Raw genomic sequence first — 26,269 nt, 5'->3', positions numbered from 1 at the left:
AACTCAGAGCCCAATCCACCAGGTCTCCGGCGACTTCATTAGCCTTTTTGTTCAGAACTTCCTTGGATTATATTTGTCCCGCTGCAACTTGGGCTAATCCTCATATCTTTATTGCTTATTACAAACTGGATCTGGTCTCTAGGGAAAGAGCAGCCTTTGGCTTGGAGGTACTCTTGGAATATCCTTCCTTAGAGTCCACCCGGGATTTAGATAGCTGGGGACTCTGTCCCAACAGTTGAGGAATGAATGAAAATGGACATCAGGTTAAATATTATGTACTCACCATAATGTTCCATCTGTGTTGTCCATTTTCATTCTTCCTCACCTTTCTACCCACTTAACCCTCTCCTTTTTCTAAATCTGGTGAAATTGAAGAGTATCAGATTAAAGTATATTCCTTGTTTGAGCTCCAGCTTCCATTCTTTTCTTATTTTGTACTGCTTTGTCAGTCATATGGGCAGTAAAGTAGATCTGAGGTATGTTAGGTTGGTGGGGCATTGTGGGTAAAGGGAGGAGCTCGAGAGTTCAAGAATTCTGTAATCTGGAAGGATTGGCTGAGTCAGATCTGAGGGTCAGATCCGAACCCAACAGTTGAGGAAGAATGGAAATGGGCAACACAGATGGAACATTCTGGTGAGAACCTAATTTTTTATTTTATTGTAAGTAATGCTGAATGGGGGCTACATCCGGCTAATGTTCACTATGGTGTTTGCACTGTCACTAGAGGCCTCATTTTATCCAGTGGACAGCATGGTGATGAAGGTGAAACGAGTATGATAATGATTTGACAGTTTAAGGCTATTCTTGGGGTAGTATGTGCAGAATTAATTTAGTGTAGTGAATATGCAGACAGAAACAAATTATCTTTAACTGTTATTTGCAGTGGTAAATTATATTTAACTGTTAGACATATTCTTTTCGGATACTGTTTAATATAGAGGATTATGAACATGTCACCATTCATAACCTGCTTTATTATGTGTTTGTAGCACAGACGCAAAGAAATTTGCCTCGAGTGAAGCTCAAAAGGAGAATATTGGCATCCGTGTTTCAGATCCATAAAAAGCAGGTTATAATCAGAGACCTAATCCTAATTCTTTGTAGTGCATGGAACTTTATCTTTATCCATGTACTACTGGTTACTTAAAAAGAGCTAAGTGTTTTCTTACCTTTTAAAAGCTGTAAAGCACTTAGTAAGCACTGACAGAAAGACAGTATAACACAGTCTGTAATGTTTACACTCACCTTCGTGGCTCTCAACTGTCCAGATTTTCACAGAAAGTCCAGATTTCTGCCTCATATGTTTGGTCTGTTCCTCATAAAAGTCTGTGGATTTCTTACAAATCACTGAGGATTGAAATCACAAAATAGTGACATACATTTGAGTTTCAGATTTTGTATCCCTCAGAAAGTGCATGCTAACTTTCTTACTTTATAAGGGCAGGTCGGGAACATATTACTGGCACAGACAGTAGGTGTTGTTTTTTTATTGTTGTTATTAATTTAACTGCTGTATATACATTTTATATTGTTTGCCAGAGACTTGATTGGAAGAATAGAACAAAGGTTGAGGAAAGCTGGTAGTAAAGAAGTCTTAGGACTTTTGAATGAAGTAGGATATGATCGTGGGTTACTCTATTTGCCATTGGAAGGGGCACAGCAGAATGACATAAAACAGTAATACAAACACTCCAGTGCACTAGGAAAAATAGAATAATTCATGGACTTTTCTCACTGAAGTTATTAATACTTTTATGTCTTGATCACAGATAACAGAAGAGTAATGTTTTTTGTCCAGGTCAGAGGTACCTTGAGTGACAGTAGTTCTGCGTGTTTGGTATAGTGTAAAAATGTCTTCTCTGTTTTCACAAAAGTGTTCATTCATACTACAGTTAACTGGCAAAAAGTGGTTGCAATACCTGTATGCCATTATAACAGGTGTTTAGCTTTTTAATTTCTCCCAGAGGATACATTTTGTTTTATTTTACCATGCTTTTTCCTTTTGCTCACACCATTTCATTGACTGACCACTTGCTGGTCACAGTCCCCTAACTTTTACCAGACATACAAGGGGAAATGGTCTTTCCAGGCATGTTGTCAAGGAATTCAATTTTCCAAGCAGACATAATACTGGTTGGCACTAGCAACAGCTGGGGATGGGGTTGTATAGGGGTAGAGTGCGTTTTTCCTGTGTTATTTCTTACTCCCCTAGTAACCAGGGAGTAGGAAGTTACAGTTCTGGAATGGCAACTTGTCTACTTTTTTCTCACTTTCATTTTCTTTGAGGTGCCACTTTCTGTGGAACCTCAGCAGAGGCCCATTATACTGATAATTGCAAAGTTAATCTGTTATAAAGCAAACCTTAGTATGGAGAGCATTTAAGTCTTTCCCCGGTCTAAGTCATTTTTTTCAATGAACTGTTATCATTGGGCTGTTCTCTAAAAAATGGGTGCTTTGAATGTTACTACTCTTTTCTGTAACTTAAAAAATGTGGCTAAGATTCATGTATTTAGGAGTTGGTGTCATTTTTTTTCCAGAAAGAAGCACCAGCAGCACTTATTTTGACACCAACAAGAGAGCTTGCTATTCAGATTGAGAAGCAGGCTAAGGAGTTAATGCTTGGTGTTCCAAATATGAGGACAGCTCTTTTGGTTGGAGGGATGCCGCTACCACCTCAGCTTCATCGTCTGCAGCAGAGTATTAAGGTAAGAGTGAAATGGGGGGAGGATGATAGATGTGCCACTCACTTCCAAATGCTCTTTTTGAGGCTAATGAGGTTTTATAGAACACTGTTATGTTCCTAATGATTAAAAGTCACAGCAACATTGTACATCAGAGCAGCCTGCTTATTAGCACAACTGTAGGACTTCCAAAGTTAGCACTAATCATCAGTGGTAAGAAAGGACCAGATTTACAGTTCTTGGTACACTGCTGTGATCTAGGAAGTGACCTTAGGTAGGGGTGTGACCATGGTTGTTAGCTTTGAGAGATGAAATCCCTGTGTTGTTGTTTGGGCATACGTTTGTGTCTGCACACATGTATTGAGAGGTAAAAGTCAAACTTACTTATCCACCCTGTACTTCACATCCTCTGTCCATAGCTGTGAAATGATTTCATGTTAATGTACAAATATTCTGCTGAAAGATACAGTTATTCAGCTATGCACACGTGCACAGATGAGCTGCAGTGCTGGAAAAGATAGTTTTACATCTGCAGAAAAAATGTATTGGATGCAAGATGTAAGCTCTTTGTTTTCTTTATCTTAAAATGTTATACATTTATCATTTTTATATTTTGTCATGAGCTCTTGTACTACAGACTTACTTTTTTTTTGTTTCGATACCAAAAGGTATTGCACTTAATATTATATCCTTCATTTTCTTTGTTAGCCAAGGGACTCGTAGGTTCATAGGTGTGTACTTGGCTGGTGTTTCACTCCTGTTGTTTTAATCTCCTCTCTGTGTCAGGCATACATTGTCAGCATATTTCGGCTACTCTGCACATCTGAATATTTTGTGTGCGTTTTCTGATTAGTTTACACATTCCTTTTGGAAATATCAATGAGTGCATGGGGTCAGCTGGTTGCATAGGAGTGACACTGCTTATTAGGAATTTCTGTTTCCTGACTGAGATTCTTGCCTCTAGGTGCATAACAGCATTTGGCTTCTGCAATGTAACTTAATAGTTTGCTATTAGTCCATGTCACACCATCCTTGCAAAAATATATTGTACCTTTGTATTCTTAGAGAAACAGCCTGATGTACTGCTAAAGGACTGTCAACACTGCTTTATACACTGTAATATAGATGTTAAACAGAAATGCTTTTTCAAGTTAAACCTGTGAAGTAAATTGTATCACTTACATTTTATAATTAACTCAGCAGTTCTTTATGTCTGTACCATTACCATGCAAACATCCTAAAACATTGATGTCTCACCAAGTAATACAGCATGATGTTTCTGAGTACTGCTGGAACTTTTATACTGGCTACCTTTTCACAATTCTTCAATTTATTTTATCAAACCCATTTTGATTACCTTAACTGTATATAAGCACATTTCTTTATCTTGCAGTGGATTTTGTCTTTTTATTGACTGATTTATTGTTGATTAATAGGGTCATCTAGGTAGAACCCATTTACAGCAGAGGCCTGGGGTAAAAGAAATGCAAAAACATGAGAATCACTAATAAAATATCATACTACATAGTGTTCTCATCTACTGCCAATCATTAGCGGACCGGAGTTCCGCTATGGCGACCCCTAACCGGGAAAAGCCGAAAGACAAACAACAACCACATAGTGTTCTCACAACGGAAGTGACCGTATAAGAGGAATCAGAAGCTTTGTGACAAAGTAGAAGAAATTCTTATTTATGAGTCACTCATATAATCACAATTCTACATTGTTAAAGGAAAGTCATCCCTATTAAATCTGGAGGACTTTTTTTGAGAGGGTCACCAAAGCAATGGATGATGGCAAGAATGTGCACACAGCTTACCTTGGCTAAGGCTTTTGATACAGTACCCCACTCAGGCAGTATAAACAAGCTCACTACTTCAGGTATAAATCTTTTTTATCACCCAGTAGATAGCTAAATGGATCACTGATAGGACCCAGGAGGTCAAAAGAGGTGAGGCCAGTTCTACCAAGAGGCCAGTCACTAGCACAGTCCTCCAGGGCTTAGTACTGGGCCTGCCCCTTTTTGCCATCTATTTCTCTGAAATGGAAGGAAATGCTGAAGGTTTGTGGCTAACTAAGTTTGCAGATGATTGTAAGCTGAGGTTTGTCATCGACTCCCCTGCAGACACTAGCATTCTTCAAGAAGGCATATCTCTGACTAACAAACGGTGCCAAAGTCGTTGTCTTAAACTCAGTGCTAAGAAAAGCATAATTGTTCCCTTTGGGAAGTCAACCATCCCATCTAATTACCATATTGATAATATGCCCCTAAGAATCAAATCAATGGTCAGGGATTTGAGTACTCACATAGACATTAGCTTTACCTTTGACCACCACGTGGTCACAGTGGTGAGGAAATCTTTTTGCATTGTGCAATATTTAAGTAAAGGCATGACATCTAGGTCCAAATAGGTCATTATCCCACTGTACTCTGCCCCATATGCAGCAACTAGAGTGACCTCACAGGTTCCTTACAAAAAGAATACAAGGTATAACAGACCTGCCTTATGCAGAGCACCTTAAAGCCTTTTACCTGTACTCAGTCTCCTGTAGATCCCTGAAGATCTATCCCTGGCTTACAAGGCATCCACAAACCCCACACTTGTGAATCTCCTCCATATTGGGAAGTCAGACAGTAGCAGAAGTACAAGGTCTAGAGGCTTAAATTTTGTATTTGACTTTAAAACAGAACATGCTGGAGAGACTGTGTCCCAGAGATTGTCCCTCCTATGGAACAGTCTTCCCTTCCATGTGAAGCTGAGTTTTTCCATTGCCCAATTTAAGTGCAACCTAGACCAGTGGATTGGGGATAGGAAATTAACAGCTTATAAATGCCTGGACCTCAGTGTCATATTTGGATACAGTTTGTCATTATTCCTTTGGGAAAATTTGGTTAGGCTTAGAAAGTGTCCCCTGGGTTGTTAGCCTAGTAACAATCGTGGCAGCTTTGATTTTTTGGTAACACCATACACCATTAACAATAGACTATCTAAAGCAAAATAAGAGCATTAATGTAGAATGTATAATGTTACACTGAATAGAAACATGAGTTCATGACTTTGGTAAATTCCAGGATTAGGCAAGCTCTAGCACCAGTGCTGAATCACACTCCAGCACTTTTTTGCTTGGCATGCTTCTGATGAGGGGGTGAGTATCTTCATCCTTATTATCTTACCTTTTTTTACTTTTCTAACGAGTTCTTGCAGACATGAGCATATTTAATAATTGCAATTAATGAAAAAATATAGTCATTTATTTAAATATCTAAAATTTGGCATGATCCTGAGCAGTTCGTCCACTTGGCACATCTAATGTATTCCAAGAATAGAATGCGTGTGTGTTTTTTTTAGCATTGGTGTAAAAGGCTGGCTACTGTTAGTAAGTGCAAGGAATAGCAAATGCTTTAAGACCAAACCTGTTGATCAACATTGTAAAAGCAAGCAAAATTCAAATGTACACAGCATTTCTTGTGGCTGTGACATAAGGATATAGTAAGGATACATATTAGAGTAACATGTAACAGTTATAAATAAGGTATAGCTCTGACAAGAGGGTGACCATCTTTTATAATCAGCAGGCCTGGTGCTGTGGATGATAGGAACACTTGGTATGTAAAATTTTACAATGCTACCAGCAACTTCCCCCCCCTTACTGTCATACACCATGCATGCCTGCCTCTGGTATGGCTTAGTGGTGCAATTGCTCTGACTCTATTGCACAGGGTCCTGGGTTCGTCACTTTGGCTTACTTCATATTTTGTAGAAAAAAATTACTCTAGGCTGATTTTATCAGTACTGGGCAAAATTTGTAAGTGTTACGAAGAGGAGTGAGTAGAAACTTTTTATACTTCTTTTGCACTTTGCTTCTCTTCATTTTCTTAGTACGTTTCACTTGATAATTTTTTCATTCAGAAACTCCTCTTTCTCCCATGAAGACTTTGACCTTATGTACCTGACCAGGCATATGCAACATCTCAACAAACTTTCCACGAGGTGTGCCTGTGATAGGGCCATTCTACCCACCAGTAGAATCACACAGTGCTTTTCTGTTTAGGTACATCCCATAGCTCCTACAGCTGTGAATTCTCAGTGATTTTAATCAGACAACCAAATGTAGGAGTAAAGAAAAACTTGGTTTATTTATTTGAGTAATTTTTTTTTTCAAATTATCCTTTGTATTCTGGTGACCCTGATTTGGGATTTGGTGTTTCATCTTTATCACCAGCAGGTATAAAGCTGCCATCTGAAACTTTTACAGGTTGCCAGGCCTCTCTCCTATACCCGCAGTGTTGTGTGAGTTAGGGCCATTCTCCAGATTTTTTTTTTTTTGCTGCAAGCTAAAGAAGGCTGCATCTTCAAGAACAAGAGTTCTCCCAGCGTTCTTCAAAGAAAGACAGATATTTATGAAGTCGCTCTCAACCCAAGCAGAAAGTGGTAGGCTTTTACTCAAGATTCATTTTTATTCCAAAAGAAGAAAAAGTACACATCACTTTGCATGGCCATGTATTTCTTCATCCCGGTCCCAAACCTAGATAAATGGGGAGGGTTATGTCAAGAAGGGCAATCTGTGTAAAATTTTTGTCAGCTCAAATATGCGGACAACAGTACAGATTTCCATACTATATTGTTCCAGGCCCGGGTTAAGAACGAGTGAGAACAGTGCCAAGGATCAAATGGTGGAAGTTAAAATAGGATAACTGTAAGGAGGAGTTCAGGGAAAAGTTATGATAGGTACTTCGAGGCAGTAAAGAGTTACCAGATAGCTGGCCAGCCACAGCAGAGGTGGTAAGGGAGACAGCTAGAAAGGTGCTTGGTGTGACATCTGGATAGAGGAAGGAGGACAAGGAGACTTGGTGGTGGAATGAGAAAGTGCAGGAGAGTATACAGAGGAAGAGGTTGGCAAAGAAGAAGTGGGATTGTCAGAGAGATGAAGAAAGTAGACAGGTGTACAAGGAGATGAGGCGTATGGTGAAGAGAGAGGTGGAGAAAGCTAAGGATGAGGCATATGGTGAGTTATATGAAAGGTTGGACACTAACGAGGGAGAAAAGGACCTGTACCAATTGACTAGACAGAGGGACCAAGCTGGGAAAGATGTGTAGCAGGTGAAGGTGATAAAGGATAACGAGGGAAACGTACTCACAAAGTGAGGAGAGTGTGTTGAGCAGATGGAAAGAGTACTTTGAGGGGTGATGAATGAAGAGAATGAGAGAGAGAGAGAGAGAAGGTTGGATGATGTGGGGATAGTGAATCTGGAAGTGCAACAGATTAGCAAGGAGGAAGTGAAGTGTTTGAGAGATGGGACTGAGGTTTCTAATCAGACTGTTAAATGAAATCTTGGAAAGTGAGAGGATGCCTGAGGAGTGGAGAAGAAATGTATTGGTACAGATTTTTAAGAATAAGGGTGATGTGCAGAGTTTGAGTAACTACAGAGGGATAAAATTGATGAGCCACAGCATGACGTTATCAAAAAAAATAGTGAAAGCTAGGTTAAGAAGCGTGGTGATGATTATTGAGCAGCAGTAGTGTTTCATGCTGGGAAAGAGCAAACAGATGCAATGTTTGCTCTGAGGGTGTTGATGGAGAAGTATAGAGAATGTCAGAAGGAGATGCATTGTGTCTTTGTGGACTTAGAGAAACCATATGACAGGGTGCCTAGAGAGGAGTTGTGATATTGTATGAGGAAGCCTGGAGTGGCAGAGAAGTGTGTAAGAGTGGTACAGGATATGTACAAGGGCAGTGGGATAGTGGCGAGGTCTGTGGTAGAAGTGACAAATGCGTTCAAGGTGGAGGTGGGATTACATCAAGGATCATCTGAGCCCTTTCTTATTTGCAGTGGTGATGGACAGGTTGACAGACAAGATCAGAAAGGAGTCCCCTTGGACTATGATGTTTGCGGATGACATTGTGATTTGTAGTGAGAGTAAGGAACAGGTCGAGGAGACTCTGGAGAGGCGGAGATATGCTCTAGAGAGGAGAGGAATGCAGGTCAGTAGGACTAAGAGTGTATGTGTGTGAATGAGAGGCAGGACAGAGGAATGGTGAGGATGCAGGGAATACTGTTGGCAAAGATGGATGAGATTAAATATTTGGGATCAACAGTTCAGAGTAATGGTGAGTGTGGAAGAGAGGTGAAGAAGTGAGTGCAGGCAGGGTGGAGAAGAATGTCAGCAGTGATTTGTGACAGATGGCTACCAGTAAGAGTGAAGGTCTAAAGGATGGGAGTGAGACCAGCTATGCTACATTGGTTGGAGATGGTGGCACTGATTAAAAGACAGGCATCAGAGCTAGAGGTGGCAGAGTTAACAATGTTAAGATTTTCATTGGGTGTGACAAGGACAGACAGGATTCGAAATTAGTATATTAGAGGGTCAGCTCAGGTTGCACGGTTTGGAGACAAAGCCAGAGAGGTGAGATTGCATTGGTTTGAACATGTGCTGAGGAGGGATGCTGGGTCTATTGGGAGAAGGATGCTAAGGATGGAGCTGCCAGGCAAGAAGAAAAGTTGAATGCCTAAGATAAGGTTTAGGGCTATGTTGAGAGAGGACATGCAGGTGGTTGGTGTGACAGAGCAAGATGCAGAGGAGAGAAAGAAATGGAAACAGATGATCCGCTGTGGCAATCCCCTAGTGGGAGAAGCTGAAGGAAAGATGATGATCTGTAGGAAACTTGATTTGTTGTTTGGACCTTCAGAAAGCCTGTCTGTATGTCAGAAGTGCTCAGGAATCCAGGAGATTTTTTTCTTTGGTGTAGGGACAATCATTACCAGTTCTTGACTCTTTCATTTGGACTCATTAAGGCACCAAGTACATATCTATTATTGTAGTTAACTAGAAGCTGCAAAGCATCAATGTTTTTTAGATGGCTGACCTCTAGTCAACCCAACAGTTCACTCTGATAGAAACTTACTTTGTTCCAGGCCTTGCAAATCATAGCAAATACTATGAAGTCACTGTTCATTACAGTGCAGATGCTCACATTCATTAGGTGCTTTTTGTACATTCTGTGTTTTCAAGCCTTTCTTAAAAATACAGTCTGCAGATTATTCCTAACTAGATGTCTCCAGCTGCTGGTTGCCAGTGGGCTCTGGGATTCATGGTGCCCATGATTTGCATTGTTTCCAATGTCAGATTTTGCATTAGAGTATTAGAGTGGACCTTGAAGCTTCAATACGATCAACTTTTAGATCCCATGATACTTCCAGTCGAAATGTCCAAGAAATGCAAAGGTCTTCTTAATTGGCTGCATAAAGCCAACCTTTCTCTCTGCATACCCTTTTGCGCTCCCATTCTAACTGTGGCAGTCACCACAGATGTTTATTCTTTTAGTGGGGTGGCATTTTCAAGGGCAGCCAATCCAAATTGTGTGATCACAGAGGTCATTGTGCACTTAAATCTTTTGGAAATTAGAGCCATCATCTTCTGTTTGCATGCATTTCGGGACTCTCTTTCTTGAAGTAATATTGCTGTACACACCATCATGTTTCAGAGGATATGTGATTTCCTGGGTTTAAAATTGTGTATAGTTTTTGTTTTTCTCAGTTTAATTTTTCCAGTCTATTTCATTAGATGTGCAGAAATTAGAACTGTTTTCCTTTAATGCAGTGGATTTTTTTTTACCTTTGCCGTGTTCAGTGTTTTCCTTTGCAAGATGCAGTACTTCACCTATTATATAGCAGCTTGTTTTAGAACAAAAAATAGATTCTATTCATCTTTGAAGTCTTGCTGTCCACCCTGAACCAGAGCTGCTATACTTCACTTTCTGCTTGTGTTAGACTGTTGTTTGGACATGAAAATTTAACTTCTGTGGAGTGTTCTTTTTTTTTTTTTTTTTTTTTTTTTTTTTTGAAACCAGACCTCCTTCTGTCCTTTTTCCAAATTTTTGAGTGAGACTGTTACTTGGACTTGAAAACATAACCTTCATGGAGTATGGAATATAGTAAACCAGAGCTGCTGCTCTTTTCCTTCTGTTTGCCTGCAGCTGTTACTGCACTCACAACATTATAATTTTTGGAGAAATTTAAACCAATGTTTTCTGTATCATAGACTTGGTGAGCACTATTTTAATCCCAATGCTTCAGTCAGCTGCAATAAGTAATTGGAAGTAACAACAATAGATGATGAAGTATAGCTTTTTTTATCAGTCTGTCTATATTAAATGCTTTATTTTCCCTGTACGTCTGCAATACTTTATTGCATGTATGACTGGATCTTTTAAAAGTGAATAGTTTTCATTTGTTTATTCATAAAAGTATTTGGCTGATGTCTTATTTTGTCAGTGACAGGTAGGTTCACAACATTGGTGTGACTATTAGTATCTAACATTTTGGAGAGTGATTGTTTATTAAAAGCCATTATGATTTAATATTAGCTGTTTTGAAAATTATTCAGTAAATGAGGTATTGTTATCCTAATTGGTGGCAGTAACTATGATGAATATAGGGAAGGGAGTACTGTCACTGTAGAGTTATCAGTAGCCCAACCTGGTCAACATTGTGCGTGTATGAGCTTGGGAATGTGGTTTAGTTAAGTCTCAATCACTCAATCAGTCATTATAGGCAAGTTTCCACTAGCTCAGACTATGTTGGGCAAAATCCTGGGGAGTTGTGGTTATAGCTTTGCTCTGTAGGTGGCAGTGTAAAGCTTATTTAGGTGTGACAAGTGTCACTTTTAACTACAGGCAGGAGTGCCCATTTGTTAAAATCTTTTCAGGCCAGTCATCCCTTGTATACATAATAGGTGCCAGTGGCGTGCATTTGCTCTTCAGAGTATTTTGTGTTAGTGAGGAAATTCAGACCCAATTCCTCTGGCATGTTATTTGATAACAGTGGGGTGGGATTGAAGGCCAGTACCCGGTCTGTCACATATGGCATATTGGTAACCAGGGAGAAATCCACAAATATGCCTTTAAATGAAGTCAGGAGGCCATAAGTGTTTAGGAATGAGCAGAATACATGAATTACTTTCTGACAGCAGTCACATTTAGGGGAAGGCCCACTGCTTAGTGGATCAGCTCAACTTTTGTCTATTGATACTGCACCAGTTGTATCTCAGACACTGTTTACTGAGGAAATTGTTCCTTCACTGGGAGAAGCCTTCCTGCAGTTTATTTACATGCCCAGTAAATAAAAAGTGCAGCAACATAATTTTTGTTAATTCTCGTGGGGGGGGGTCCCAGAGATGTACTCACCCAGAAATGTATTCCTGGACTTCTTTGCCCTTTTCTCCATTTCCTTGATCCTAAAGTTTCTTCAGAAGACTCCTTCTGTGCAAAGCCAAGATAATTCTTTTAAATTTTAAATACATCTTTATTAAACACAATTATCTGATGATGTCCGTTTTCATTGTTCCTCACAAATGAGATCAGATCTGACTCCACCGCATACAGAACACTTCGGATCCAATTCTCAAGCTTCTCCCTCTACCAATAATACTCTATTCTCACCTCAACTGCTCAGATTTCATATGTCGCCTTTGTGGTGAGACGGAGGTTGCTTAGTAAGAAGTGTTTTGCTTTCCTGTTTCTCTCTCTCAGAACTTCCAGCTGCTGCTTTCCATTTCCTCCCTCTGTAGTTGTTCCTGGCTTTAGGGTTTCTCTTTCTTACTTATTCTGTTCTGAATCATTTCCTTTTTATTCCTTTTCTTATCCCTTTTAGTTGTTCATTTTTCTTGACTAGGTTCTCGTTTTCTCGACAGAGAGAGAACAAAACACTGTTTATTTAATATCCTGTAATTGTTAACCTTTTTCCTTTTAGGTTACGCTGTGTTTCTTTCTCACCAACATGTCAGATAAACCAACTGGTTTCAGAAAGTGCACTTCTTTTGGGCATAAGACCCCGAACTCAGGTACTCACAGGAAGTGCATCTTTTGCATGGGAGCTGACCATTTTGACCCATTTGTGCCACTTTTAATCCAAGGGCTTTGTCGGATAGGTGTAATAAACTAATATTACAGGCTTGCTACTTGCTTCTTCTGGGGTTCAAACCCCTTCAAAACACTCAAACAAGTTTCTTTGGACTCCAGAAAAAGATTTCCTTAGAGGTCCCTAAGGGCTAGTGAAGAGTAGGAATATTTCAGATCCAACCACCTCTGATCCAAATTCTCTTGGAATGCTTTCGGATCCAAAGTCTTCATCAGATCTGACAGGTACAGCTCTTGTTGTGATTTCTGCTTTACCTTCTTCCTCTTCACCTTCTTCCTCTTCCTCAGATTCTAAGTCATCTGATCTGACAACAAGTTCAACACGCAGAAGTCGTACTACAGAATATGCTCTGAAACCTGTTTCTCCCTCCCTACTGACTCAGCTGTTTTAAACCCCGAGGAAACACTCATCTTCCACAGCATCTTCTAGGTCTTTGAGGAATTTGACAGAGGCGGTTGTGGATAGGATGATGTGGAAGTTTCTCAAGGCTCAGATTCAGATCCAGATGGGGTCCTACCAGCTGCGTCCCCTCATGGATCTGTGAGTGCACCTGCTAAGCCCATTCTCTCTCTTTCTCTGATCTGGCAGGTGGTTTCGGAGTCCCAGGATCGGAGATCCCAGAGAGGTTTAGCACTGGATCCAAGGAAAGTGCCTTCTTCGATTCCAGTGATGTCCCCGACTGGTTCTGCTCTGATTCCCTCATATCAGAGCATGTCTTGGATCTGAGAGGTCGGCCCCAAGTCCAAGGGGTTGGGTTCAGCCCCAACATTGTAGGATCCATTCCTTCCCCATGGAGTCTGTGACCTGGACAGCTCTGATCCAGTTCTCTCCATGAGGCTTGTAGCCGGGGGTGGCCCCGACCTTTCTTCCTCAGAGGCTTTGGCTCTGGGGGGGAGGGATGTTTCCTCTGGTCAGTCAGCATTCACGATGGTAGAAAGGGCTTTCTCTCTGCACAGTGAACCGTCCTCTCCTATCTCAGATCCTTCCCATCTTCCATCTTTGGTTTTGAACTCTGAGCCCATCAGACCTGTTCCACAGGGACAGCCAGTTCTAGGAAGCCTCCAGACTGATCCCCTAGAGGAATTTCCCCCCTTCTCTGATACCTCTCCTAAACACCCCATGGAGGGGGTTCCTCAGAAGAGGACATGTAAGAGGAGACACACAGACTCGCCCATGGAATCTGTCATGGAAGACACTGATTTTGATGAGGGAGAAGGTTTCCCCTGATTGCCATCCAATGACATCTCCTTTGGAGATATCATCAAAATCCTCGAACAGAAGTGTGGTTGGTCTTCCCAGTCTCCTTTTCCTGAAGAATCAGGGCTCCTGGAGGCTTTCAGTTCTGGACTACTGTGTCTTGGGGTCCCCCCGGCAGATGAACTCATTGACTTGATTTCCCGATGGGCTTGGAAGGAACCAGACATTGTCGAACCTATCCCCAAGCTCCCAGACAAATTTCTGTTCCCCCTGCTGACAGACCCCACTTTAGCAAGGGAGTCCCAGTTGATGCTATAGTGGTGGTGACAGCCACCAAGAAGGAGCTGGCTGAACAAAGCTCCTCATCCATCCACCGAACAGGGAGCCCAGAGCAGTGGACAGATTTGGGGAGTGATTGTATGCCTCAGCTACATTCGCCCTGAGGTCATTAAACTACATGGCACACTTCACATGGCTACAAAGAGATTTGAAGAAGGAACTGTCAGATAAAAGTCCATGTCTGCAGAGGATCTTAAAAAGACTTTCTCACAACTGGCTGATCTCCCATTCGGCGAAAGGTGCCTCACGTGCTGCATGGCATGGCCATTAGGAGACATGCTTGGATAAGGCTGTGCGATTTTGCAGAGCCCTTCAAGATGCCCTTTGTCAGTGCCCCCATGGATGGCTCTTCCTTGTTCAGGCCATCAGTTAAAGACACACTTATCCACAATGAACAAGAAGAAAAGACTCTGTCATAGGAATCAAGTTTTCTTTCCCTCAATGGACTTTTTATAAAAACCAACAAGATGGTAAGAAGATGTGGTTTGGAAAATCTCTTGGACCTTTCCAGTGTTCACGTGAGGATAATTCCTCCAGGGGTAGAGGAGGAAATTTCACTGGAAGACATCCTAGAGGCAGAGGTGGCTCACAGAATCAGGGCTTCAGAGATTCCTTCTCCGATAGGCTGTATCAGCGCCCCTGAAGCATTGCCCAGTTGTTTGCCTCTGGAGGTAGTTTGGTGTCATTTCTCTTTGCACCTAGACGCCTGGACAGATAACACAAAGAATTCATGGGTGCAAAAAATCATATCCAGAGGTTACTACTTACCATTTTTCCTTCCATCTCATGTCCAAAAGAGGAATCTTCACGACATCCCACCCAGAAAGATGGGAGATGCAGCAATAGAAATACAAAAGCTGTTCCAGAAAAGAGTCATCGAGGAGGTCTTACTTGACCAGATAGGAGTCAAAACTTACTCCCGTTTATTTTTAGTCCCAAAGAAAACAGGGGACCTAAGACCCATTTTGGATCTAAGCAACTCAAACCGCTATGTAAAGAAGATGAAGTTCTAAATGGTTACATTTCTGTCCATCCTGCCTTTTCTTCAATAATTGGATGTGTTCTATAGATATCCAGGATGTCTGCTGTTACATAAAAATAGGTGATCTAGGAGACATCAACACTTTTGACTGGGAGCCAGTCATTAACAATTCAGAGTACTGCTCTTTGGACTCACCACAGCCCTCAGGGTGTTTACCAAATGCATGGCAGTCGTGGCACCTCATTTGAGACTCAAGAGATTGCAGGTGTTTGCGTATCTCGATGAATGGCTCCTCACCGCCCCATCTAGGCATCAACTTCTACAAGTCAGGGATTACTTGCACCAGGTTTCCAGTACCTTAGGCATTTCAGTAAATCATACCAAGTCGAACCTAGTCCTGTTACAGACCCTGGAATTTAAAGGAACTCTCTTGAGTACTACAACTCAGGTGGCATCCGTACCTCTCCATTGCATCACATTTTGAGACATCAAGTTTGGGCTTTACTACCTCACCTGTCTCCTCCAGTATAATTGGTACTACAAGCTCTTGGGTTGATGTCAGGTGCCATACTTGTAGTTCCTCAAGCAAGATTCTTTATGCAAATCCTTCAATGGACATTGGTGGTACAGTGATCCATACTTTACCAGCCCCTGTCGTTTCCCATAAGACTCATCCCAATCTGCAAACATTGTATTCACTGGGGGATTCAGTCTGACGACCTGTTTTTGGGCAAACCGTTTACCCTTCCATCCCCAGTTGCCACAGTGACCATGGACGCTTCCCAGCTGGGGTGGGGGGAGCATTTCTTGGGAAAGATTGTCCAAGGCACGTGATCTCCTCTGGAGACCAAGTTGCGTATTAGTGTCCTAGAGATGAGAGCAGTCCTAGTGCTCAAGGATTTCAGGATGTTCTTCCTCTAGGGACTGTTGCAGTTCAAACAAGCAAAATTTCAGTAGTCTGGTACATCAGCAATCAAGAAGGAACCCGGTCTTATCCCTTGTGCAGAGAGACCATAAAGGTTTAAGAATGGCTAATCGCTTCAGACCACTTTCTCATTGCAATGCACTTTCCGGGGAAAACCATTGCACTAGCAGACAGGCGCAGCAGGTCCATTCTGATGCCTGACAAATGATCTCTCAATCAGTCAGTAACAAATATGATCTTCAGACACTGGGGCCATCCTTGCTATGACCTATTTGTCTCACCTCTCAACAACAAGTGGAACAAGTATTTTGCTCTGATCCCCCCTCTGGGAGAGTCACTGAGAGATTCTTTGATTCACAATTGGCTCCCAGATCTTCTGTATGCTTACCCTCCTCTTCCTCTGATTCCAAAGTTCTTACAGAAAGCAAGCAGGCTGAAGAGTTCAGTCATCCTCATTACCCCTTTCTGGTCTCGACAGACATGATTCCCCTTCCTCTGGTCTCACTTGAGATGAGATACTAGAACCCACTCAAGATGTCCTGTCCCATCCATCGAGAACTCGGCACCCCAGTCTCCATGTCCACAGTCGGACAACATGGTTTCTCCACTTCCAATAATAGACAGTCCAGGCTTGCTTCTCCAGTTTGCGAGATTTTCTTGGCCTCCCAGAAGGCTTCTACCAATATAATCTAAGAAGCAAATGGAAAAGATTTTCTGTTTGGGCTTCCAACCAAAATATTCATCCTTTTCCAATACCTATTCTGACCATTCTTCTTCTCCTAACAACTCTTTTTAAAGAAGAGACTAGTTTTTGTACTACTAAGCTTCAGTTGGCAACTATCTTTAATTTCCATTCTGGAAACCAATCCCTTTCTCTGGCTTCATCCAGATTGTGTAAAACCTTCATGAAGGTAGTATTTCTCATCAGAACCCCCAATGAAAGAACCCTTCTCCTCTTTGAGACCTTACTGTGGTTCTTCAGGGTTTGACTCGGAAACCCTTTGAGCCGGCAGACAAGTGCGATATGAAGTTTCTTTCTTGGAAAACTATCTTTCTAATTGCTATTACTTTGGCAAAAAGAATTCTGAGCTTCAGGCCCTATCAACTAAGCCTACTTACATTATTTTTCATAAGGACAGGGTATCTCTACGAACCAATCCTTCCTTTCTTCGTAAAGTGGCGACTGAGAATAACATTATATATACAAAACACCCACCACTCAGCCTCTCAGAAAACAAACACTACCTAGAGCAAATATAGACCAAGCACATGCTATAAAACTCAAACTATTCTACAGAAAATGTTTGCTAATCTCAGGAGGCATGCACCTCAACCCAGGTCCATGCAACAACATTCTCTCACACAAACAGACATCAGACCTACTTATTATTAACCTAAACTCAAGAAGCATATCTAACAAATTGCATGACCTACACACATTCATAGCCCACTACTCCCCAGATTTACTAACTATTACTGAAACCTGGCTAAAACCGTCCACCCAAAATGAAGAAATTCTCCCACCAGGCTATAACATCCTAAGACTAGACAGAGATGCTAGAAAGGGAGGCGGAGTTGCTATTCTATTTAAAATTGCACTCAACCTCCAGCCTCTGCAAACCCCACTTCCCAAATTCCAAAATGCTGAAACATTAGGCTCAGTTCTATCTCTAAAAAACAAAAAGAGAATTAACATCCTTTGCAGTTATATCCCTCCTGGAAATAACTCAGCAACAATAGAGGAAATCTTACAATGGGCTACAACCAACCTGCCACAAGAAACTATCCTGTTAGGAGACCTAAATCTAGACTGGCAATCCTGCAATTCTGGCAATCCCACAAACCATATTAACTTATTCAGATTCTCTCAACTAATCCAAGAACCCACCAGAGTGGACAAAAAAATCCCAGAAACAGTCAGTTATAGATTGGACTTTAGTAAACTTCCCTAATCAAAATTATCACGTGGGCTGCCTACCTGATGCACTCAGCGATCACTGCCCCACTTTCCTTCTTCGTAAAAAGTTAATCATACCCAAACCCATACTGTATAAGGAAAGTAGAGATGAGCACAAGGTAAATCCACAAATTCTTAACAGTATATTACAACAATGTAATTGGCAACCATTACATACTCTAGCACTAGACCAAGCAGTTCAACTTTTCAGTAGTACTTTTATGAATGTTCTTAATACAGTAGCTCCGATTAGAAAACTTAGAACCAAAGTAAACTATGCCCCTTGGCTGATTAGGACCACAAAAGGCTTACTAAAAGCCAGAGATAATGCCTGGAAGATCTGGAAAAAGAACAACACTAGCTTAAATAGACAGAACTATCAACAACTTCGTAATCAAGCCAAAAGACAAACGAAGCTAGATAAACAAAGCTACTTCCTAAATCCCCAAAACAAACATTCCAAACCCCCCCAAAAGTTCTGGCAGGCTATCAATTCCCTTCTAAAACCCGGCAAAACTACCACCCCAGCTCCCAATACAAACACCACTAATGTCAGCATAGCTTCTCAATTCAACCATCACTTCACAGACTCTATTCTAACACTATCTACCCAGCTATCCAGCAATAAACCTCTATCCACCCCCACTAAGGATCACAATAATATACCGTCATTTACTCTCTTGTCTGTACCAGCCTCCATAGTCAAAAAACTACTCTCAAAACTAAAACCTACCACTCTTGCAGCTGATGGCTTACCCACTAATTTCCTAAAACTAGCAGCTGAATCCCTAGCCTACCCTGTCTCAATTCTGATTAACCGCTCCATAAAAGAAGCTTACATCCCTCAACTATGGAAAGTATCACATATTATCCCCCTACACAAAGGTGGCAACTCCTATGAGCTATCAAACTACCGCCCCATTGCTATCCTATCCCCCATGTCCAAACTCCTTGAAAAATGTATTCATACCCAAGTGATGCATTTCCTAACCTCACATAATCTCCTCTCCTCAACTCAGCACGGCTTCCGCCCAAACCATAGTACAACTACTGCTCTTCTGTCTTTCACTAACCAGGTTAACCATCTTAGAAATAACAACAACTTTGTATCTGCCATATTTTTAGATCTCTCTAAGGCATTTGACATGGTCTCACATAACCTACTTCTAGACACTCTATCGTCAATGTCCTTTGCCCCCTCTACAACTGCTTGGTTCAAAAACTACATCTCTGATAGGAAACAATCAGTCAAATGGCAAGGAGTACTATCACCTTTACTGTCATCCACCATAGGTGTTCCACAAGGCTCAGTACTGGGCCCATTACTATTCACTATTTTCACCAACAGACTACACACCTCCACACTGCATGCATCACTTATACAGTACACAGATGACTCCACCTTAATCTGCTCAGCCCCATCCCTAACCACTCTTCAAAACCTTACCCAGGAATCCTTCAACTCCGTTGAAAAATGGATTACTGATATCCAACTGATTCTTAACCCCAACAAGACCAAATTACTCCTATTCACCCCGAACAAATACAGACCCACACCTCGTTCCTTCACTGTCACTTCCAAAAATGGCACTACAATATCCCCCTCCCTCCATACAAAACTCCTTGGCATTGAAATAGATAAAGATCTTCACTTCGATGTCCATATCTCTCAAACCATTAAAAAAATACATAAAAAATTAGGAACCCTATATAAACACAAACACTTCCTAACAGACCAAGCACGGGTCACCCTAGCCCAAACCCACCTTCTGTCTACCCTAATGTATGCATTTCCAATCCTAACCCACATTAGGAAAACAGACATGAACAAACTAGTCATGTTACAATAAGACTGCTAAATTCGCCAATAACTCTGCTTTTAGAAGTCATCATTGCCTTGTTCTAAAAGAGCTACAGTGGTTAGAATTTCCTCATTTAATTAGTTACCACCAACTAGTCCTCACCTATAACATCCTAAAGAATCCCCACAAGACTCCAGCCCTAAACCAACTACTGAACAAATACTCAGCAAACCATCCACTCCGCTCATCCAACAAAACCCTTTTGCGTATAACTCATGCCAACAACACTGCAGGAAAAGCTCTTTTCTCTCGTACCACAGCAAAAATGTGGAATAACCTCCCCCAGAATATTTCCTCAGCACCATCTATCTCACTCTTCAAAAAATCACTCAAATCGCACCTCTGTCCTTGCATCACATAAATGCTTTCCTGCTCTCCTCAAATACTTCCTACCTTCCTCTATACTCTGCTTACTGTCTCTATATTACAGTACTAAGAACTCCTCAAAACTGCCATACGGGGCCTTCCTCTGGTCACACTTAAACTTACTTGGCACAAAATATTGTCTATTTATACTGTCTTATGTGATGTCTCTGATGACTGTATTGTTACGATGGAGTCCTTTTGTTAACTGAAACAAACCACTGTAATCGTGTTCTTCTTGTATGAAATATCTTGTATTGTAAAAAATCCCACTGTACATATTGTTTAATAGTGGAGCTTTTCTCCCTGGGACACCGCTGTAAATGGACCTCGTTCCAGTCGGACTTTTGCGGTCAACAAATGTAAAGTAAAATAAATTAAAGTAAATAAATAAAATAAAACATTAACTAGTCCATCTAATTGCCAGTCTTCCTTCCAAAATTTACAAGTAAGGGCGAATACATGCTTCAGCTCCTTGATGTGCAAAGACAGTTAAATTTTTAGCTTCACAGAACAAAACAGTTCAGGAAATCTGATCAGCTGTTTGTATCCTTTTCCCATAGCCACTTGGTTCAAACAGTGTCTAAACTTATACTGGTCAAATGGATTACTGATTGGATTTCATTTATTTATTCTCAAAAGAGATTAGATTTACCACGACCCCCTAGAGCTTATTCCACTCAGTCTATGGCTCCATCATCTACCTTTTCATCAAGGACTTCCATTGATGATATTTGTGCTGCAGACACTTGGTCAAAGACTCACACCTTTGTTACACATTACAAATTGAGCATAGTTTCCAGAAGCAGAGCTTCTTTTGGGGTTGTCAGTCCTCTGGCATGTCCTTCCATGAGGGCCTTCCAAAGGCTAATTAGTTGGGATTCTGCCCCATTTGTGGGGAAGAATGAAAAGGAAAAACATCAGATTTAGAAGTTATGTACTTAACATAACTTGGCATCTGTATTATCTATTTTCATTCTTCCTCACTTTCCCACCCATCCACCCCCCAACTTTGTCTCGCCTAGAAGTACTTGTTAAACCTTATTGGAGCCTTTCAGTTCCAGGTTTGAGCCCTAACATTTTCTTATATCTTTATCTATCTCTGTTATGAATTAGGTGATTAAGCAGCAAACTCAGTCCGAGGAGTTGAGGAGAGAATAGAGCATTATGGATAGAGGGAGGAGCTTGAGAATTGGATCCGAAGTCTTCGGTATGTGGCCAAGTTAGATCCAATACCATTTGTGAGGAAGGATGAAAATGGACAAAACAGATTCCAAGTTATGGCAAGTACATAACTTCTAATTAAAAGTAACATATTACACTTACAGTACTAGACAGGAAAACAAACCATACTAGCATTTCTTTTATTTTCATGCAGAATACATTTTTAGTAATTTTCATTCACTCCAGCATTATATAAATTGCTTACTTCCTGCCTTTCCTTAAATTTCAGTCCTTCTCCTGGACATTATTTTGGATGTATTGCCACCAATTCCATTTATTGCTATGTAATTTGCACCTTCTATTTTCTAAAATCCCATCCCTAGTTCTTTTATCTCCTTGACAATATTTATTACTTCATTTGGACTTGGTTTAGATTTTGACTTTCATTTTTATTATTTGTTTTGTTTTTGTTGTAGCCACTAGCCTAACACTTAATAAAGCTTTACTATTTCTGGACAATTCAGATCCTGTATCCCAGTTCAGAAGAATCATTTTCTTAGTTATAGCCATTCGCTTCTGTAATATTTTTGACAAAGTATTTTGTAAGGAATTTTTAAATTCTGCCAACTTGTTGTATTCCCAAAAGACAGGTTCCCATTTAATTCTCTCCTTCCTATAATACCTCCAGCATTTGCTATCTACCTGATTAAAAAAAAGAATCTGAAGTCAGCTTTGGTTATAAAAACACATATGCAAACACTTACAAGCAAACATCCTAAACATCTTGATCTTTGTTGCATACATGGGAGCTGTACAGATGACCCCCCCCCCTTGTTCCTTTGTGTATTTATTATTTATTTATTTGTTGACATTTGTTAACCAGGAAAGTCCACTGGGCCAATGACCCATTTTCAGCAGAGGCCTGGGGAGAGCTCCATACAGTCACAGAAATTTTTACATAACATCTGCTTAACTTTGAAAGTCAAGAAAAATTGAAGTAGATATACAAAACCAATACATGTTTAGAGGTATACAATACAAGAAACATAAACCCAATGTGTAAGATTTTTAGTAATTCTGTTTGTGTATTTTCATAAGTAAGAATACTGTTTAATCAATTCTGTTTATTCAGTCACAGAAATAAAGAAAGCAAGAGAGATTGGATACAAAGACAGGTATTGAGTAAGTAAGTTAGTAAAAGTATTTGTAGTGTATAGTGGCCAAAACATTTAAGGTGGTTTAATTATATGACTACAAAAACAGACAAGGTTATTGAGAGAGTGTTCTTTTAGTGCAAATTTAAATGTTTTTAAAGAGTCTAGTTGAGTAAGAGAGAGAGAGGGAGTGCATTCCAAAGTTTGGCAATGGCATGGGAATAGAAACATTGTCCAGCTCTTTTGTTGGGTTTAGTTATGGTTAAGAGTTGTTTGTTAGAGGACCTAAGATGCCGAGTAGGGGTGTGTGTTTGTATTATAGTTTGAAGGGATGGGCAGTAGTTTAGATTATTTAGTAGTTTGTGGGTGAGAGTAAGTTGGGAGTAATGTAGGTAATGAGGGAACTCAAACCAGTTTATAGATTTAATGGCCAGGCAATGATGTGTGCGAGTTGGCATGTTGGAGACAAACTTGGCTGTTTTATAGTAGCACGACTGCAGTTTGTTCAGGAGAGATGCGTGTAGGTTAGTGAAAATGGGGCAACCATAGAGTAGGGAGGGTAGAAGTAGACTATTAGCTAGTTTCAACTTGGTAGATTTGTCCAAATAGAGTTTATGCCTATAGAGTTTGCCAAGCTTTTGATTGAGTTGATTATATGATTCTCAAAGGATAGTTTGTCATCAGTTGTGATGCCAAGTAGTTTGGCTGTTTTTACAATTTCAATTTCCGTATTGTTTTGAGAGAATACTTTAAAGTCTAGAGTTAGAAGTTTGGTTGTGAAGAGTAAAAGTTTTGATTTTTTGGTATTAAGTAGCAGTTGAGCTTTGTTAAGCCAAGATTCGATGGAAGTAAATGCATCTTGTGTTAACTTTAGGAGATCTGATATGTTGTTAGAGGATGTAATTATTGTTGAATGTTCCGCATATTGAATGAGTGTATTTTCCAGGGATGCTTTATGGAGATTATTAATAAATATGTTGAAAAGCAAGGGCCCAAGAACAGACCCTTGGGGAATGCTTGTGTTGTTGAGTAGGTAATAGGATTGCTTACTTTGCCATCTAACAGATTTGTTTTCTGTTGTGTAGATAATTATGTAACCAGGATATACTGTGTGTGGGGAGCAGTTTACGGTCTCAACTTGTAAAAGTAGTTTTGATTGCGACACTGTATCAAAAGCTTTTGATAGGTTTACCAGGATCACTGATGTTAGTAGGCCTGCATCAAGAGCTTTGTATACAGTGTTGGTAAATGATAGTAAGGCTGCTGTTGTGCTGTGTGCTGGACGAAAACCATGTTGGGTGTGTGCAAGTAGGTTATTGTCTGTGAGATGTTTTAGCAATTGAGAATGAATACACTTTTCTAAAATTTTAGATAGAGGTGAAAGTATGGAGATGCTACTAAAAACTCCTGATGTCCTCCACGGCAATAAAACTTAATAGTAAAATCAAAACTTTAATATAAAAAATATAACATAAAATAAGCAGTCCTCAGTCTTCCGATAAGCGCTTTCGGCAAATAAGCCTTCCTCAGATCGTATAAAAACGACTGTTCAGCTTTTGTATTTATAAGGCATCACAGCCATTCCTCATTTAGTTCTCTGACACACCCTTGTTGCAAACCAAAAGGAGGCCAGTTGGCAGAGAGGTACAATTTCCTTCATTGTAATTAAAGGGGCAGTGCTTCTCTTTACTATAGGATTGTATATGAGAAAACTAATAGCTATGGATGTGAATACATTATATGAATGAAGCAACATTCAAGTAAACTTGCTAATCATATTCCTTTTATTCTTAAGTGCAGGTTTTAATGGCAGAATAGTATTCAAGCCTGGTGATCTGTTTGCTCTTAAATTAATTATTCAGCATGTTTCCCCTAGCTCTGTGCGATAAGGATCCAGTAACCACAAAAAGCATGAATAGGTGGATATCAAAAAAACAGGAATTGTAAAACCACCTTGTGATACGACAGAGGCCAAGCCAAAGCAAAAAACGGTCCAAAGTAATTGTACAAAAAGGTATTTATTAACCTTAGGCAACAAAAAGAATTCTGGTAAAGTGGTAAACTTTATTTGATAAAGTCCAGTATTTCTATGGATGAAAGTGCTTACCAGAATTCTTTTTGTTGCCTAAGGTTAATAAATACCTTTTTGTACAATTCCTTTGGACAGTTTTTTGCTTTGGCTTGGCCTCCGTCATTTCACAAGGTGGTTTTACAATTTTTCTGAAAAGGATCCACACTTCATACATTTTATTTTTGAAGTTTTTTGGTGAGAAAGCTGGAGTTCAGTCACACTTTGTCAAGCCTTGTTATGCACAAAGCAGTGGGCAAATAGCAGAAAAGGTACAAACAGTTAAAAACAGCACAAGAAAATGCAGTAAGTCACCAATACCTCATTGATTGTTTAGTGTCACTGATATCTCTCATTGCTTGAGTATAGAAATTCACCATTTCAAAGCATAGACCTTCACCCACAGTTATTGATAGCCAGATGTCTGAAGGGTAAGTTACCTAAAATCTACTGTGTGTTAGTTGCAGAGCATCAGAGGAGTGTAGTTGATCTACTAGAAGGGAAGTAGCCTGGGCACAAGTAGTAGTATGACAGAAGTGCAAGAACCGTACCATGTTTTGAAGGAAGGAGAAAGAATTAGTACAGATTTTGCACTGAATGAAAAGATAGTCTTATCTCAGCAAATGTAATCTTTCATGCTAGTGAGCGAAGGTCATACCATATAAAGATGTTGCTTCTGAAGTATATCGGAGAAATAGGAAGCATTTGTATAAAATGCAGAAGTTGTTAATCACTTGATTCGAGTACCTTTTGCATCAATACCTGGAGATGTTGCAGTGAAAACTACTACAGAGGGAAACATTGTATAGCTAAACAATATTCCATTTTTTGGAGACTGATTAAAACATTAACCGGATACAGTGCTTGTATATAATGTGTAAAGATTGTAAACTGATCAACAAGTTTTTGAATATTTACTATTAATGATGTTTCTGCTGAAATCAAGTTGACCTAGTAATGACTTACTAGTATAGCTGTAGTTGTGCTGTACATTTCAGTTCTTGTTTGTACATCTAAATGTATTGTAGTTATTTATTATAAATTGTTGTACAGCCTGTAGCATACAATTACCTTTCTTGATGTCATTGGTGTCGCTTGCATCTTAATTTATTTGTTCCAGTCTCGTATTTTTATTCATTGTTATAATATTTTACTTTTACTTTTGTATTTTGCGGTTATGTTTCTTTAATTCTTATTGTTTTAATTTCATGCTTTATTATTTCTTTTGTACTTGATGGTTGCAGGCACTGTAGTAAAGGTCAGATTGAGAGAAAGGGGGATACAGTGTTTATAATTTAAAGAGGGAGTTAACATTAACAGGGTTATATGTCATTTGATCATCCAGTCTTCAGTTCAGTCCAATAGTCCTTCTAATGTTGATGTACCTTGTAGCTCAGCCTCTTCATTTAGCCGTTACTGCTAACATATATATATATATGTATTTACATGTGTGTGTGTGTGTGTGTGTGTGTGTGTGTGTATATGTATATGTATATATATATATATATATATATATATATATATATATATATATATATATATATATGCAGAGCTATAAACATATATTAACATTAGGTGTCCTAACTACAGCAAGGTTGCATGGTGCCCTCAACAGTTCCTCCATTTGGTGCCCACCACCATCAAATTAACAACTAAAA

At 40.0% G+C, this 26,269-nt stretch overlaps 1 protein-coding gene across 1 annotated transcript in view; it reads left to right on the top strand.

Annotated features, from left to right (window-relative positions):
* Positions 1–26,269, top strand: part of DDX59 (DEAD-box helicase 59) — a 257,991-nt gene that overhangs the window by 31,528 nt on the left and 200,194 nt on the right. Inside the window, exon 2 of the mRNA XM_044086047.1 lies at positions 2,538–2,705. Coding sequence (XP_043941982.1) covers positions 2,538–2,705 — 168 coding nt within the window. The remainder of the gene's footprint in view (positions 1–2,537; positions 2,706–26,269) is intronic.

The sequence above is a fragment of the Protopterus annectens genome, chromosome 10.part0, assembly GCF_019279795.1.
Source record: "Protopterus annectens isolate FY-2018-M chromosome 10.part0, PAN1.0, whole genome shotgun sequence".
NCBI lineage: Eukaryota > Metazoa > Chordata > Ceratodontiformes > Protopteridae > Protopterus > Protopterus annectens.
The sequence above is the reverse complement of the archived record's forward strand: the minus strand, read 5'-3'. Positions and strand labels throughout refer to the sequence as shown.